Source organism: Sorex araneus, chromosome 11 (genome assembly GCF_027595985.1).
Source record: "Sorex araneus isolate mSorAra2 chromosome 11, mSorAra2.pri, whole genome shotgun sequence".
NCBI lineage: Eukaryota > Metazoa > Chordata > Mammalia > Eulipotyphla > Soricidae > Sorex > Sorex araneus.
Window position 1 is genome coordinate 37,705,621 of NC_073312.1, and position 18,333 is coordinate 37,723,953.

The 18,333-nt window shown below is 38.5% G+C and overlaps 1 protein-coding gene across 1 annotated transcript; it reads left to right on the forward strand.

Moving 5' to 3' along the window:
* The first annotated feature begins 4,561 nt into the window (after positions 1-4,561).
* LOC101550497 (olfactory receptor 6M1-like) lies at positions 4,562-5,494 on the forward strand. The gene has a single exon (XM_004607379.2). It carries the CDS (start codon positions 4,562-4,564, stop codon positions 5,492-5,494), a length of 933 nt encoding a protein of 310 aa, XP_004607436.2.
* The last annotated feature ends 12,839 nt before the right edge of the window (positions 5,495-18,333 follow it).

Consider the following 18,333-nt stretch of genomic DNA (forward strand, 5'->3'; position numbering starts at 1 on the left):
TGGCACTGAAAAGTTTCGGTGAAATGGTATCACCCTGCTGAGCCCCTCTCTTTACATCGAAGATCACTTCCTTGTAGAATGGTGAGATCCTGGTGGTGAATCCATAATACAGCTCATGGAGGATTCTGATGTACTGAGTTTGAACACCCTGTTTGGCTAGGGCTTCGATGACCACTTCAGTCTCAACAGAATCAAAGGCTTTCTTTAAATCGATGAACGTTAGACAGAGCGGCATCTTGAACTCTTGCAAAACTTCAATGAGCTTGGTCACCGTGTGGATATGGTAGATCATGCTGAATCCTTTTCAGAACCCAGCTTGCTTGCATGGTTGTCATTTGTCTAGTGTTCTGCCTATTCTATTCAGGATGACTCGAGTGAACAACTTGTAGACAACAGGCAATAGGCAGATTGGGCAATAGTTGCCGATGTCATGGATGTCTCCATTCTTGGATAACAGAACAGTGCTGCAGTTTTCCCATTGGGACAGAACCTTGTATTCAGATAGGTAGCGTGTAGATGCATGGCATAATTAATTCACCCCATTTCTGGTCAAGTGTCCCCTTGTCAATCTTTTCCATTAAACCAAGTTATCGTCTACTCTTCCTTTGTCCCACAATCATAATAGCCCACAAAAGAGATTTAATATGGGCTTTAATCTGGATAGACTCTTTTTATTCATCTCCAGTTATTCTTTATCCTCCCTTTGCACAGTGAGAATATAACCATGAAGCCCAGGTTTTGACTGAGCCTCCCAGGAGGAGAAGCAGGTTTCAGGACAGGGTTTGCTACCAGTGGTAGCACTTTCCTCTCACTGCATCGGTAAATGATCTGAGAATGCATTTCTCAGATTCTTCTTGGTGGGATTATTGACCCCTCGACCCCATATATGCAAGGTAAGTGCTGCATAGCAGAGATATATATCCAGTTTATTTTCCAAATTTTTTTCAAAGAGAGGTCAAGGGTTGGGGCCAGGTACACTTGTGTTTTTGCAAATATCTGCTTCTGGTCTCCAGCACTGCATGGTCTCCAAGCACTGTGGGCCAGAGCACTGAAGGAATGACCGATCAGTCACTCCAGTAGGCCCTGAACCCCTGGAGCACTACCTAAGAGGTCTGAAAAATTATAGATAAGAAAGAGTGCTCACCAGGTTAGAGGTGGCACATGAATCACTTTGCATTCTCTTTTCTTCCTTGCAGAGGAAGAAAGTGTGTCCCCATTTTGTGGGGAGATAGAGAGCTACACATAAATTTTCTTCAGGCATATATCTCCAGTAAAAACAGCATTAGAAGAGGCATAAAGAATGATTGAAGAAAGATGATCTCTCTAAGCTCCATCCTCGGAAACTACTATCTTTCCCAAAGCCTAAGGAATGTCAGGGCTATATCCACTATTCTATTAATAAAACCTCATCTTGCAAACTGTAGGTCTTGCCACAGTACACATATCATGGATAGAAAATTTTTTTTAATTTTATTTTATTGTATTGAATCACCGTGAAAAAAATACAAAAGATTTCAGGTATAAGTCTCAGTCATATAATATTTGAAACCCCATCCCTTCACCAGTGCACATGTTCCACCACCAAGAACCCCAATATACGCCCCTCCAGCCCAGCCCCCACCTAAATAGCTAATGATCTTCATTTTATTCTCTATACTTTGAATACATTCAATATTTCAATAGGGAACTTACTATTATTGTTTGGAATTTTCCCCCAACAATCAGACCTGCTGAGAAGGCATCATTTGATAATTTCTTTTCATTGCTGAGAATGAAGACTCTATGAGCTCAGGTTTTGGATTTCTGATATTTTAGCTCAGTTCACAGTCTAGATGCATTTCTGTAAGAAGCCGCTCTGGGTGCCAAAATGGGTTAGAAGACCTCTGGGATCATAGTCTTTAGGAGCAGAGAGTCTGTTTCACGAACAGCAGCTCTGGATCTTCGGATAGAAAAATTTAGTTCAAACTTTTACCTAGAATTAGTAGCAACATCAAAACTGAGATTTTAGAAACTCTTGGGAAATTAAGTCATGTATTTTCCTTGTAAATTCTGGGCACCCAAAAAAACCTGTGTGGACATCTGGGAATGAGTGTGATCACAAATAATGGAAAGATAAATGTAAGGTATGTATCAGTATCTCTTGCTCCAAGTGATGCCTAATTAGCTTTTCCCCACCCCAGGAGAACAAGCCCAACTTTAGTTTCTCGCTGTTCCTTCAGTATCTAATGAGCTTTGGGAGTGCTGTACTCCAGTTCACTGCATGAGTATAACATGCTTGGTGGCGAACACAATCATATAAGAGAGCTTTATGGAGTCATCAGAGCTACAAGAGCTTCTTGATGTTAATGCAGTGTGGCAGATGGGTATTACTCCACATGGAAAGGTGAAGGCATGGAGCAGATGCACCCAAACCAATGGAGCACTTGGCACAAGAATATTTCTCTGTCCATCTTCCAAGGCTAGACTACGAAGTTTCTAGGCATAGATAGAGGGTAACAATGCATATTAAATTGGACTTTTAACCACTGAAGGAGGGAGGGTCAGTCCTTTTATCAGAAACCTGAGTAACTCAGAATTAAATTCTCACCCAGAATTGGGGGCAGTGAAAAATGTGGTTCATTTTCTTTACCCCTATCTGGGTTTTTTAGTGAGCAAGGCTTCCAAGAAGTTCCGTGATATGGAACATTGCAGTGGCTCTAAACGGTGTTTTGTTTAGTCAAGAATGGATAATTAGAAACACATATATTCCTTTTGTAGAACAAGAAGCTGTGACAAATGAGTTTATTTCCCTTTTTCTTCAAACTTGTTCTAGTGATTAATTTTTAGAAGAGAATATATGCAGATATGCAGGACGAATAATCCTTTCAGTTCCCCCAACTCTCAGTGTGGAGAAATTCTGAATATATGGATATTTTTAATTAGGTACCATGGTCATTTGGATGACATATTATTGACAATTGTAACAGAGGTTTTTTAGACTTCCCCATGGACTGTGCATTTCAGAAGTGATCAGTTTAATTGCATGAATGGCACTTATGAGATATGGACCTTGGAGGATGGTGGGAAAACACATTCTGCTATTTTCATGTCTAATTTGGGATGCTAGAGCCAAACACCATCTTACCTTTATTTAGTTGACATGTTAGAGCCAAACAGCATTGTCAAAGAGGTTTATTGTGGGAAAGGGAGTAGGAGAAACTTCACTGATTTTTGTGTAACAATGAGGATGCAGGTTGAAGTTCTCAGAATGTTCTTCCTGAGTGTGCTGTATCTTCTGAGCTACTGCCACACTCAGTCCTTCTTCATGTGAATATGGAACCTAGAGAGGTTAACATAAATCCTGCAGTTACAAATATAATCAAATTACATGATGTTTGGCAGTGTTTGTAATAAAGAATATTATGAATCAGGACCACATCCTTCCTAGAAGACTAAGACATAAATGCTATAAACTGAAGGAAAGAAAACCTGAAGTTCAACTCTCCTTAAAATTTGTGTGAGAATTCTTGGTAAGTTCATTGACTAAGGATCATCAAGTACAGGTTTAAAATATTTTGTTATAGCATTGGAAAACATCAGGATTTTGGTATTTGGATAAGTATACTTAATCTGCTCAGCTCAACTATATATGCTAGCTTCTCTGAACATCATTAACCTTAAAGTATCTTTATGTTCAAGGATGAGGTGGAAGTAACCCAAAGACATAATTTTTAATGGAGAAAAATAACAATGCCGAGTTTAGTGAATAGCAGAGCACCAAATATCATAACAGTCTTCAAAATTGGAAATGGCGATTTAAACTACAGAGTTTTTGCATACTTAAAGGTACTATTAAAAGTAAATATTACCGGGGCTGGAGTGACAGCACAGCGGGTGGGGCGTTTGCCTTGCATGTGGCCGAACTGGGTTCAATTCCCAGCATCTCCTATGGTCCCCTGAGCACCACCAGGAGTAATTCCTGAGTGTAGATACAGGAGTAAATACAGGAGTACCCCCTGTGCATCGCTGGGTGTGACCCAAAAAGCAAAAAAAATAAAAATAAACATTCCAATATTACTATTTAGTTTATTTTGAAACATAGTTTAATACAAAACACAAAATCATTTTAATACACAAACATCATTTATCCTTTACATAAATAACACTATATTAAAGGTCTACTAATGATTATCTTATATTTAAACATTGAGGAATGTATAACAATGATGTCTATGCCATGTGATTAACATACTTTATCTTAATTATCACAAAAAACATAGAGATACTGCCACTTTTATTTTATCCAGTGAAAACAAAGTTCACAAAGGTAAATAAATTTTCCAAATTAATTTTGATGAGTCATCTCTCATGGATAAAACTCAGTAATGAACTCTTATTGGACCCAGATCCATCTGATTCAATAACCAACTTGCCTGGACCATTTTGCTCTCTGTCTCACCACCTGAACGGGTAATCAGTTAGCCTGACATTGTGTTCCCCTAAAATCTCTGTGCTTGCTGTCATCTCCTTGTGTAGGTTCAGGACAGCAGGCTATCTACTGCAGACAAAGACATCCGTGGAAATGGGGAATGAGACAACTGTCCAAGAATTCACTTTGGAGGGGTTTCCTGCTGTCCAGCACCTGGGAAAGGTTCTCTTCCTGGTGCATCTGCTGGCATACCTGGCATCCATGGCAGGCAATGCGGTCATTGTCACCATCACTTGCGTTGATTCCAGACTCCAGACACCAATGTACTTTTTCCTCAGCATTTTCTCCTTCATGGAATGTTGTTTCACAAGTACTGTAATTCCAAAATTGCTGGTCATCTTTCTTTTAGGGAGACAAACAATTTCCTTTGTTGCTTGTTTCATACAAGCCTTTGTCTTTGCCTTTCTGGGAGCAGCAGGTTTCATCCTCATGGCAGTGATGTCTCTGGACCGGTACATGGCCATTTGCAGGCCTCTGCATTACCCAACTATCATGAACTTGAAAAATTGTGCCCTCTTGATCGTTTCCTGCTTTACTGTAAGCTTTATTACTATCACTGGCATGGTGGTGAAGATTTCTCAGTTAACCTTCTGTGGTCCCCATGTCATTCCTCATTTCTTCTGTGACATCGGCCCCCTGATCCATCTCTCCTGCTCTGACACCAGATCTGTTGAAAAGATAACATTTGTCCTTACCTCAAGTATCCTTTTGACATCCTTCATCATAACCGTCATCGCATACAGCAACATAGTAGTGACAATCATTCGTCTCCCATCAGCCAAGGAGAGACAGAAAGCTTTCTCCACCTGTTCATCTCACCTCATTGTCCTCTCTCTGATGTATGGCAGTTGTTTCTTTATCTATGTGAAACCAAAGCAAACAAACAGGCTGGAATCCAACAGGGAGGCTGCCCTTGTGAACACAGTGGTGACTCCACTGCTGAACCCTGTCGTCTACACTCTACGGAACAAGCAGGTCCACCAAGCTCTGAGGGAAAAAATGGGCAGAATGAAAATATCAAGATAAAGATATTACATGGCCTTGGTGAGGAATTCTTCAAAGAACTACTTGCCTTTAATTCACTAATGAAGTCATCCATGAAATTCCTAGTGGAGAGTCTCTTGGAAACCTGTCAATCTCTATGGCAGAAAGTCTTTGATTTTTTCAATGTTGTGTTTTAATATGATATGTGTAATTTTTTGCCTAAATAATCTTATTTTTTACAGTAATTTTATTTGCTAAATTCTTTACTGAATTTTACTCTTATCTTTAATAGAAAGCATTTTATTACAATGGAATTCTATGAAAATAGCAATTTTTTTCATTTTCTCTCTCTCTGTATATATATAGCTCAGCAGAATAACTTTACCAAAGTACACATAATTGAAATGATAAAAAATTATTCACAGTGGGTGTTTTGAAGTAAATTTTCAAAATAGCCATAATTTGGGGGCTAATATTCCATATTTAACAAACTAAAATTGTAGTATCCTTTAGATTTAGCTATAACTTTCCCATCAGATATACCTCTAATTATTTGTTTTAAACACTAGCTAATTACACAAACTCTAATATTTCCACATTGGACAAAAAACTAGAATTGTTTTTTGGTCTCTGGCCTACTGCTAAGGAGGGTGAATAAGTACAGCATCCCACAACTGAACTATGCCTTAATATTATAAACTATTTTTTTTTTGCTTTTTGGGTCATACCTGGCGATGCACAGGGATTACTCCTGGCTGTGCACTCAGGAACCACCCCTGGCTGTGCTCAGGGGACCATATGGGATGCTGGGATTCAAACCTGGGTCGGCTGCGTGCAACGCAAACGCCCCACCCGCTGTGCTATCACTCCAGCCCCAATATTATAAACTATTAATGCTAGATCCAGTAATTCAGATTAATAATGTTGAATTATGATTGTTTATTATTCTAAATTTCTTACATAACTTGTGTGTACATCATGGAAATATGCACGTATTCTACATCTGTAAATTTTATTCCAAAAAACTCAAGCCTTTTTGTTTGTTTGTTTGTTTTTTGGGTCACACCCAACAATGCACAGGGGTTACTCCTGGCATTACATTCAGGAATTACCCAGGTTGGCACACGCCCTATCTGCTATCTCCAGCCCCCAAAATCTTTTTAAAGCGATATATTGACTTTATATCACTAGTCAAATTAATTTAAACAAGTCAACTTTTTCCATTATGAAAAAAATACTTCCAACAATTGGTTATATTCTGATTCTTTGAGCAATAAAATCTCAAACCTTTATTTTTGCATGCGAAGAACAAAACTGTTCTTTCCAGAATAGAAATGTATGTCTTTTATACACTTTCATTTCAGCAGAAATTTCTCTAAAACACAAAACCATTTATTTTGTTTTTTAACCTAAATCCTTGTTAAGCATAAAGACATTTTATGAAATAAGCTTTCTACTATATTGGCTAATACGTGGCCTTGAAAGTTAGATATAGCCTTAATAGTGAAGAATGTCACACAAACTAACATGTTATGATAGACTGCATACTATATGATATAAACATTATATGAAAAACATGCTGAAAAAATCAAGACCAGAGCAGAAAAATAAGCAAAGACTACACTTCCCAAAATCAGAAGAAATATCTAGAGATGGACTGAATACCATGTTTACAATACTGGTTACATTGTGGTTTTGTCCACAGTTACCTCACTCTACATAATCAGCACCCTCCAACACTGTCTTTGTATCATTTCTAGTCTATCTTTCTTCTCCACAATCCTCCCATTGCTTGGTAATCTGTTTTGCAAAGGCCAAATGTTTATCTCATTCAACAATGTCTATTCCTTGGTTTTGTTTCTCTATGTACTACAATTGGGCTGGAGCAATAGCACAGCGGGTGGGGTGTTTGCCTAGCACTAGGCCAACCCGGGGTTGATTCCTCTGTCCCTCTCAGAGAGCCAGGCAATCTACTGAGAGTATCCCGCCCACACGGCAGAGCCTGGCAAACTACCCGTGGCGTATTTGATATGCCAAAAACAGTAACAACAAGTCTCACAATGGAGAAGTTATTGGTACCCACTTGAGCAAATCGATGAACTACGGGAGAAATGTGCCACAGTGCTACAGTGCTACTATTTTCTATAACAATCAAACCAGATGCCATCCCCACCAACAGTGAAAGGGAGTTTAATTTTAACCCCACATCCACATCAACATTGATTATGTCCAGTCATTTTAACATATGTCATTCTCACTGATGTGAAATGAGATATCACTGTCTTTTTTATTTTATTTCCCTTATAACAAATGATGGTGAACACTTTTCATATGCTTACTGGCTTACCACAAGTCTTTTCCAGGGAAAATCTAGTTATCCTCTACCTATTTTTAAATGGGATTGTTGTTTTAGAAATCTATGAGTTTTTTTTATGCATCTTGTATACTACTAATCTGATCTACTGTGTGAAAATGTTCTTCTTGTTATTTAGTGTGTCTTTCTACTTAGCCAAATTTTTTTGCATATAAAACCTTTTTAGTTAGATATTAGATGTAATTCTATTTATTTTTATTATCTTTGACAATAAAATAAAACCATTGAATACAACAAGTCTCACAATGGAGATGTAACTGGTGCCCGCTCAAGCAAATCAATATACAACTGGATGACAGTGCAGTGCAATCCAAATTCTATCTATATTTTCCTCAAGGAATTGTAGCAATTTTGGTTGAATATCAAGGTTTTTAATTAACCTTTAATAAAATTATAAGTGCTGCTGTGTTTAAATTAAATTTCTTTTTTTCCCATGTGACTATGTAGTTTGCCCAACTCCATTTGCTGAAGATACTTTCCTTGCCTCACTTCAGAATGCACTCAGCCTCTGTGCATATATTAACTGTCAATAGATCTTAGGGTTTATCTCTGAGCTGTTTTTTTCCATTGGCCTGAAAAAATATCTTTATGCTAGTATCATATGGTTTTGATTACTATAGTTTTATAAGCCAGGAAATAAAATACTTTCCTGCTTCTTTTCCCCCTCAGAATTGCTTTGGCTCTTTGGAAAGTTTTATGATTATGTACAAATTTTAGTAGAGTTTGTCCTTTCTCTTTGAAGAATATACTCAGGATTTAATAGAAATTGCAATAATCTGTATAATGCTTTGGGTAGGATGCTTATTTTGACAATGTTAATTCTTCTAGTCTATGTCACTGTCACTGTCACTGTCATCCCGTTGCTCATCAATTTGCTAGAGTGGGCACCAGTAATGTCTCCATCGTGAGACTCGTTGTTACTGGTTTTTTGGCATATCGAATACGCCAAAGGTAGCTTCCCAGGCTCTGCTGTGCAGGCAGGATACTCTCAGTAGCTTGCCGGGTTCTCCTAGAGGGGCGGAGGAATCAAACCTGGGTCGGCCACATGCAAGTCAAATGCTCTACCTGCTGTGCTATTGCTATTTTCCTGTTACTTGGTACAATAACAATGAAATATCTGAAGAAGAAAAGAGGTAAACAATGCTATTCTCAATAGTAATTTTCAAAATTGAATCACCATGAGTTACAGAAATACTCATGATTGAGTTCCAGGCATAAATATTTCAACACCAATCCCTTCACTACTATCCCTGACCATCCACCAGTGTCCCAGTTTCCCTCCCACCCACAGTCCCTTCCCCCACCTGCTCTGTGGCTAACACTTTTGCCCTCAACTATTTTCCTAATCTTCCCATCCTAACTTACGACCCTCATGCCCACAAGAGTATTTCAAACTTCACTCATTTATAAATGTAATAATTAAGACATTAATGATAGAAATTAAGGTGTGTAAGAATGGAAATATCTCACATTTATGTATCATAATAATTAATATTATTAAGTGTACATATTGCTTAAGATATCTAGGTATTTAGTATAATTCATATAAAAATTTGTTGGGGAACAGTTTTTCCCCAACGTGCCCAGACACTTTGCACACCAGGTCCCGGCAGATGTGGGGTGAAGGATGATGGAGAACCCACTCCAGGAGACAGCCTATGGCCATTCACTTTATTGACAAATACACATATATTTTATAGAGGTTCTCAGCTTAAGAGGATGGTCCAATCACATAGAGTTTAGCATTATTGACCTATCCCCTTTTCATCTCTGCATTGCCCTGGCCCAATCCCAAATAGGACTAGATGCTGAAGTTAGGAATGACTTGCTATGTGTAGGTGACAATTCCTAAGGGATTGGGTGAGACTCAAGGCTGGATACATGGTGCTTGTAAAACGAGCCCAGACACGCCCTAGTGGGTCCCTATGCAGGGACAGGTCTTATCTGCTATGCAGGAACAGATCTTATCTGCTCTGGAGCCTGTTGCCATGCTCTATAAAAATTATTACCACTTTTTATAGGAATAGAAAAAACAGTCTTTAGATCTGTGTAGAATAATCAAAGATCCTAATTCTATGAAAAGGATCAAAGCAATCCTATGAAAGACAAAAACCTGAAGGTCGCATACTACCTGATTTCAAATTATAAATATAATTAAAACACTATGTACTTGTCAAAAAAAAAGGCATATAGACCCATGGAACTTAGTTGAAAGCCTAGAAATTACCCCATATATGTCAATACTTTACCAGACATCCAATAATATTCAACAAAAAATAAGTCTAATAATTGATAGAGGAAAACTATTTTCCCGGAGAGAAAAATGCAATGGTTAATTTTTTAAATTCCTCTTTTAAAAGTAGGCTAAAATGGATAAAAGATTTTAAAATATTTACCTGCAACTAGAAAAATTCTAGACATAAAAAAGAGGAAAGTCTTGAGCTTAGCCATAGCAACAAATTTTTTATATGACATCAAAAGAACTTGCAACAAAAAAAAAATAAAAGGGGTTTTCTTAAACTAAGAAAACTTTCTTTCACAAAGAAATATTAACAAAAGTAAATGGCAAGTATGGAATAAAAATATTTGAAAATCACATATTTTATAAATGGTTAATATCTAAAATATACAAATAACTGCATTTCAAAAACAAAATAACGTTTAGAGAACTGAACATAATTTTTCAAAGAAGACACAAATGGATAGCAGGAACATGAAACTAAATAATATTTCTAATCACCAGGAAAATATAAATTAATACCACAATGATATATCACCTTACACCAATTTGAATGTAACAGATAAATTTATGGTATTGAAGGTTTCAAACTGATCCTCACACCGAATAACTGATATATGTTAAACATCTATTTTTTGTCAAAGTAATACCAATAAAGTTATAAAGTATATTGGTTAGAAATATATTTTATGTAGAATTGACTGAAGGGATTTTTCTCAATAAAATATTCTATCATACCAGAATTCAATACATCAATCTCCATATCGTAAATTGCTCCTCACTGTGTACCATGTATGGATGATAAAGACTTCCTGGATGCAAAAATTCAATTTTAGATTTCTGGCATGATTTCTCTGTTTGCCAAGATCTTCTTTCAAGTGTGGTCTATCACAAATAAAAAAAATAGTTGATTACTATATGTATCTAAATTTATTATCTAGTTCTGACTAAACCTATTGAGGCCTTTGCACTCTTTTCAGTAATTTAACCATGTTCTTCAGTTTATTCTCGTGACTGCTCAATCTCAGCTTCTTTAATATGCATTTTATAAAATTTAGTTATGAATATCTAATCTCAGAGCAAAGCAAATGAAAGAAAAAATTGGTTACTGATTCAGATATATTTCCTCTAAAGATAGATATTTTTATCTGCTGGAAAAAAATACTGAGACTTACATTATAAAAATTCTTATTTTAAGATTATAAGATTATCAGTCAGAAGATAATCTTATATTTGACAACACTAGTCTACTAGAAACATTTTGGTTTTGTTCAAAATTTTTTTTATTTGTAATTAAGTATCTAAGGAAATAACCTAGGGTCCACCACTTAGAATTCTTGAAAACTAATATGCAAATGTGGAATAAATACTCCCTTCCAGCAACGCAGGTGCATAAAATGGCTAAAGGGAGAGACCAATTGTATAGTGAAAGATGAAAACTAGACTTTTAGAGGTGAACATAACATGGTACACATAAATGTTAATTTATAATTCTTTACACATGAAGCATATATTTTTATTATCCAGTTACTTTAATAACTTTATTTAAAGTTCTCCATTTTGGGAGGAATCAACCTCCCCAACTTCCAACTCTACTACAAAGCGGTAGTCATTAAAACAGCTTGGTACTGGAACAAAGGCAGAGCGGCAGACCAATGGAACAGGGTTGAATACTCTGACACATCCTCCCAAATATATGACCATCTAATCTTTGATAAGGGAGCAAAAAGGCGAAGTGGAGCAAGGAAAGCATGTTTACAAATTGTGCTGGCAAAACTGGACAGCTACATGCAAAAAAAATGGGCTTAGACCTCCACCTATCACCATGTACAAAAGTCAGATCAAAATGGATTAAGGACCTCAACATCAGACCACAAACCATAAGATACATTGAAGACAAGGTCGGAAAAACCCTCCACAACATTGAAGATATTGGGTCTTCAAAGCTGACACGCCACTGGCCAAGCAAGTGAAAACAGAGATAAATGAATGGGACTATCTCAAACTAAGAAGCTTCTGCACCTCAAGAGAAACAGTGACCAAAGTACAAAGACAATCTACAGAATGGGAAAGGATATTTATGCAGTACCCATCCGATAAAGGGTTGATAACAAGGATATACAATGCACTGGTTGAACTCCCCAAGAAGAAAACTGCCAACCCGATCAAAAAATGGGGTGATGAAATGAACAGAAGCTTTCCTAAAGAAGAAATCCGAATGGCTCAGAGGCACATGAGAAAATGTTCCACATCACTAATCATCAGGGAAATGCAGATCAAAACAACCATGAGATATCATCTCACACCACAGAGACTGGCCCACATCCCAAAAAACAAAAGCAACCAGTGTTGGCGTGGATGAGGGGAGAAAGGGACTCTTCTTCACTGCTGGTGGGAATGCCGACTGGTTCAGCCCTTTTGGAAAACAATATGGACGATTCACAAAAAATTAGAAATTGAGCTTCCATTTGACCCAGCAATACCACTCCTGGAAATTTATCCCGGAGAGGCAAAACGGTATAGTAGAGATGGCATATGTATTTCTATGTTCATTGCAGCACTGTTTACAATAGCCAGAATCTGGAAAAAACCAGAGTGCCCCAGAACAGATGACTGGTTAAAGAAACTCTGGTACATCTACACAATGGAATACTATGTAGCTGTCAGAAAACATGAAGTCATGAAATTTGCATATAAATGGATCAACATGGAAAGTATCATGTTGAGTGAAATGAGTCAGAAAGAAAGAGACAGACATAGAAAGATTGCACTCATATGTGGAATATAATGTAACTGAGAAGTACAAGTTGACAATGATGCAACTTCTGGCAGATATCTCTCTGGACTTAGTTACTAAAATACAGAAACCCAAAACTGAGAGGCCGCTAAGTGTGGTCACTGGACCTCATACTTCTTCATCCTCAGCAATGGAAAACAAATTATCTAATGCTTCCTTTTCAGCAGGTCTGACTTTAGGGGAGAGACTCTCCAAACAATAATAGTGAGTTTTGTTGAAATATTGTATGCAATCAAAGTGAAAGTAAAGTGAAATTTATTAGTTACACAGGCGGGGGGAGGCTAAGGGTGGGGGGGCTAGGGGCGTGGGGGGGTTAGGCGTGTGGGGGGGCGGGGAGGAGCTATACTGGGACTCTTGGTGGTGAAATATGAGCACTGGTGAAGGGATGGGTATTCGAGCATTGTATAACTGAGATTTAAACCTGAAAACTTTGTAACTTTCCATATGGTGACTCAATAAAAAATTTTTTAAAAAATCAATAAATAAAAAAGACAGTTAAATAGGAAAAAAATAAATAAAGTTCTCCATTTTGAGGATGGAGCAATATAGTACAGCGGAAGGGCACTTGCCTTGCATGCAGTTACCTGGGTTAAATCTTCTGCAACCCAAATGGTCACCTCAGCCTTGCCAAGAATGACCCCTGAGCTCAAAGTCAGGAGTAAGCTCTGAGAACCTCCAGGTATGGCCCATAACTAAATAAAATAATAATACTTTCAGTTGGTCTGGGTATAGTCCAATAAGGTTAAGAATATTATAATCATTATTTAAATGGGTTAGGCATGAAGAAATTAGTGCTATTTTCATAATTTTTCCCTAACTACAAAACAGTACGTAATATTATGTCATTTAAATTATTCAAATTTTTGGTAAATAATGCTAATACTGTTGAATCATGTATAGAGATAAAGAGGATTAAAATAAATTATCAACTATTGGAAAAGTTAAACACTGGTTTAAGAAAAAGCTACAATAAATGAGTTTGCAATTTGTACATTTTCCACCACCAATCCATCAATGTCCCCAGTTACTCTCCTCCCCCTCTACCTGCCTCTGTCTGTGGCAAGCACTTTTCTTCTCTCTCTCTGTCTCTCTGTCATTTGCCTTGCACTCGGCTAACCCGGGTTTGATTCCCAGAATCCCATATGGTCCTCAGAGCACCGCCAGGAGTAATTCTTGAGAGCATGAGCCAAGAATAACCCCTGTACAACCCTGGGTGTGACCCAAAAAGCAAAAAAAAAAAAAAAGAAAGTAAAAGAAACTCATGACTCTCTCTCACTGCCTGCATTCAGTGGTCTTCTCCACCCTGGATGGCTGATGGCAATGGGCAGATGAAGGTGGAAACAAGAGCCAGGCTGGTTGGTGTCAGTTGCAGTTTATTCCAATCTCATCTCCATTCTCTTCTGATTCTCCTCCACCAATTCTCCTTGATTCTCCCAGATTCTCCCTCCAATCTTCCTCAATTCCTCCTGTTGGATTCTCCCCCATTCTCCTCCATCTTCCTCAATTCTCCTTGATCCTTCTCCCCCTGCCCACTCTTACAGTATTAATTATATCCCAAATCATGAGGGGTTGAGGTAGCAGTTACGCATAGGTGTGGTCATACAATCAACAGATATAAAGTCCTTCCCTCAATTTCTTAGATTTCTCAATTTCTGTCTTAGAATTTCTTCTAAGACAAATTCTCACCCAGCAAGATGACCCGCCTAAGAGCAAAATACCATCTAGGGGTGCATTTCGCCTTCCCTTAGTCCAACAATCATTTAAATATTCATCTTAATTCTACTTCTTTTTTTTTTTTTTGCTTTTTGGGTCACACCCAGCGATGCTCAGGGGTTATTCCTGGCTTTGCACTCAGGAATTACTCCTGGCGGTGCTTGGGGGACCATATGGGATGCCGGGGATCGAACCCGGGTCGGCCGCGTGCAAGGCAAACGCCCTACCCGCTGTGCTATCACTCCGGCTCCAATTCTACTTCTTAATATAAGTCATTTTGTATGGACACAGTAAGAAATACATTAAGCTTATAGGATGGCTCTCCTGGGGACATCTCACTATAGATCTCAGACTAAAGTGCTCATGCTAGATTAGGCTTTCCTTACCCTAGTAGGGTCCTAGTCCAGTTGTTACTCTTGGATCATGACAGACTTTGTCCATGACCATGCTCTTAACTTATAGTTTAGTATTATGGCACTTGACCTGGCCCATTTCAATGCCAGAGTAGCTCACAGCTTGCCCTGAGTCCATCCAGTCCCTCGTCGGTACCCTGCTTTGGGGGTACTAGGAACTAAGGGCAACTGAGGCTTAAGTCAAGAAAACATATGCTCAGGAGTGAATACTATTTGGAATCAATTAACTCCCAAGTTACAAAAGCATAGCCTTAACTGTCTTCCCGTATCTATACAAAAAGGACGTTGCTCTAAAGTAACTATGCACAGGACATAAGAACAAGAGAAAAACAATACTTCACATACAAATACAATTCCAGAGTCCTTGAAAGGATCTGACCTTACAAGACAATATAGTCTGGTTTGGGAATAAAGGTGATTGACCGGTTTGGGAAGCAGAGCACAGAGAAGAAATTACAAATAAACATAGATGAATGGGAGTACCTCGGGAGCACTGTGATGGGTGTAACCCAACAAACCTAAGCTGCCTGTGGCAAGGGAGAAAGGCCACACCAATGTTAAACCTAAAATGTTTAGAACTATTTTCCAATAAACACAGAAGAATGGGTGTGTCTCAGGAGCACTGTGATGGGTGTAACCCAATAGACATAAACTCCCTGCAATCAGGGAGAAAGGACAAACAAATGTTATCCTACAGTGTCCAAAACCAAACAAACAAAAAGCAAAAAACAAAATCCTCTATAAAATCTTAGCAAACCAAATCCAACAACACACACAAAAAAATCATACATGATCAAATGGGATTCATCAGGGCTGCAATGATAGTTCAATATATGAAAATCACTGTCTGTCACTGTCACTGTCATCCTATTGCTCATCTATTTGTTGCAGCGGGCACCAGTAACGTCTCTCATTGAGAGACTTATTGTTACTGTTTTTGATATGATAATTAGATTTTTTTTAAATTTTTTATTTTTTTTTTGCTTTTTGGGTCACACCTGGCGGTGCACAGGGGTTACTCCTGGCTCTGCACTCAGGAATTACCCCTGGCGGTGCTCAGGGGACCATATGGGATGCTGGGATTTGAACCCGGGTCGGCCGCGTGCAAGGCAAACGCCCTACCCGCTGTGCTATCTCTCCAGCCCCGATAATTAGATTTTTTATCTTTTAAAAAATGATATGGTGTATTTCACTTCTCTTCAATATAGTACTGGAAGTACTTCTGATAGCTGTTAGACAAGAAAAAGAGATTAAGGGCATCCAGATAGGGAAGGAAAAAATCAAACTCTCACTATTGCAGATGATATGATACTATATCTAGAGAAGCCCAAAGCCTCTACTAAGAAACTCTTAGAAACAATAGACTTATACAGTAAAGTTGCAGGTTACAAAATCAATACCCAAAAATCCATGGCTTCCTATATACAAACAATGAGGCAGAGGAAAGGGACATGAAAAAAGCAATCCCATTCACAATCGTACCCCAGAAAATCAAATACCTCGGAATCAGCTTAACCAAGGAAGTAAAGGACCTCTACAAAGAAAACTATAAAACACTACTCCATGAAATAAAAGAGGATATGAGGAAATGGAAACATATACCTTGCTCATGCATAGGGAGAATCAATATTGTCAAAATGGCAATACTTCCCAAAGCATTATACAGATTCAACGCGATCCCTATAAGGATACCCATGACATTCGTCAAAGAAACGGATCAAGCAATCCTAAAATTCATATGAAGCAACAAACGTCCACGTCCACGGATAGCTAAAACAATTCTTGGGAAAAAGAAGATGGGAGGCATCACCCTCCCCAACCTTAAACTTTACTACAAAGCGGTAACAATTAAAACAGCATGGTACTGGAAAAAAGGCAGACCCGCAGACCAATGGAACAGGGTGGAATATCCCTACACACAACCCCAAATGTATGATCATCTAATCTTTGATAAGGGAGCACTTTGTGAAGTGGAGCAAGGAAAGTCTCTTTAACAAATGGTGCTGGCACAACTGGACAACCACATGAAAAGAATGGGCTTAGACCTCAACCTGACACCATACACAAAAGTCAGATCAAAATGTATTAAAGACCTCAACATCAGACCACAAACCATAAGGTACATTGAAGACAAGGTCGGCAAAACCCTCCATGATATTGAAGATAAAGGTATCTTCAAAGATGACACGCAACTGGCCAACCAAGTGGAAACAGAGATCAACAAATGGGACTACATTAAACTAAAAAGCTTCTGCACCACAAAAGATACAGTGACCAGAATACAAAGACTATCTACAGAATGGGAAAGGATATTTACACAATACCCATCAGATAAGAGGTTAATATCAATGGTATATAAAGCACTAGTTGAACTCTACAAGAAGAAAACATCCAACCCCATCAGAAAATGGGGCAAAGAAATGAACAGAAACTTTCCCAAGGAAGAGATACGAATGGCCAAAAGGTACATGAAAAAGTGCTCTACGTCACTAATCATCAGGGAGATGCAGATCAAAACAACCATGAGATACCCCCTCACACCACAGAGACTAGCACACATCCAAAAGAACAAAAGCAACCTCTGTTGGAGAGGATGTGGGGAGAAAGGGACCCTTCTACACTGCTGGTTCAGCCCTTCTGGAAAACAATATGGACGACTCTCAAAAAATTAGAAATTAAGCTCCCATTTGACCCAGCAATACCACTGCTGGGAATATATCCCAGAGAAGCAAAAAGGTATAGTCGAAATGACATCTGCACTTATATGTTCATCGGAACACTGTTTACAATAGCCAGAATCTGGAAAAAACCCGAGTGCCCTAGAACAGATGACTGGTTGAAGAAACTTTGGTACATCTATACAATGGAATACTATGCAGCTGTTAGAAAAAAGGAGGTCATGAATTTTGCATATAAATGGATCAGCATGGAAAGTATCATGCTAAGTGAAATGAGTCAGAAAGAGAGAGACAGACATAGAATGATTGCACTCATCTGTGGAATATAGAAGAACAGAGTAGGAGACTAACACCCAAGACTAGTAGAAATAAGTACCAGGAGGCTGACTCCATGGCTTGGAGGCTGGCCTCACATTCTGGGGAGAGGGCAACTCAGAGAAGGGATCACCAAGTATAATGCGGTCGGAGGCCATGGGGGGAAGGGTGATGGGGGCTGAATGTAGACTAGAGACTGAACACAGTGGCCACTCAACACCTTTATTGTGAACCACAACACCTAATTAGAGAGAGAGAACAAAAGGGAATACCCTGCCACAGTGGCAGGGTGGGGTGGGGAGAGATGGGATTGGGGAGGGTAGGAGGGATGCTGGGTTTACTGGTGGTGGAG

Bases quoted from the DNA above. Each gene is read 5' to 3' on its own strand.
- LOC101550497 (XM_004607379.2), top strand. From the start codon at position 4,562: ATGGGGAATGAGACAACTGTCCAAGAATTCACTTTGGAGGGGTTTCCT.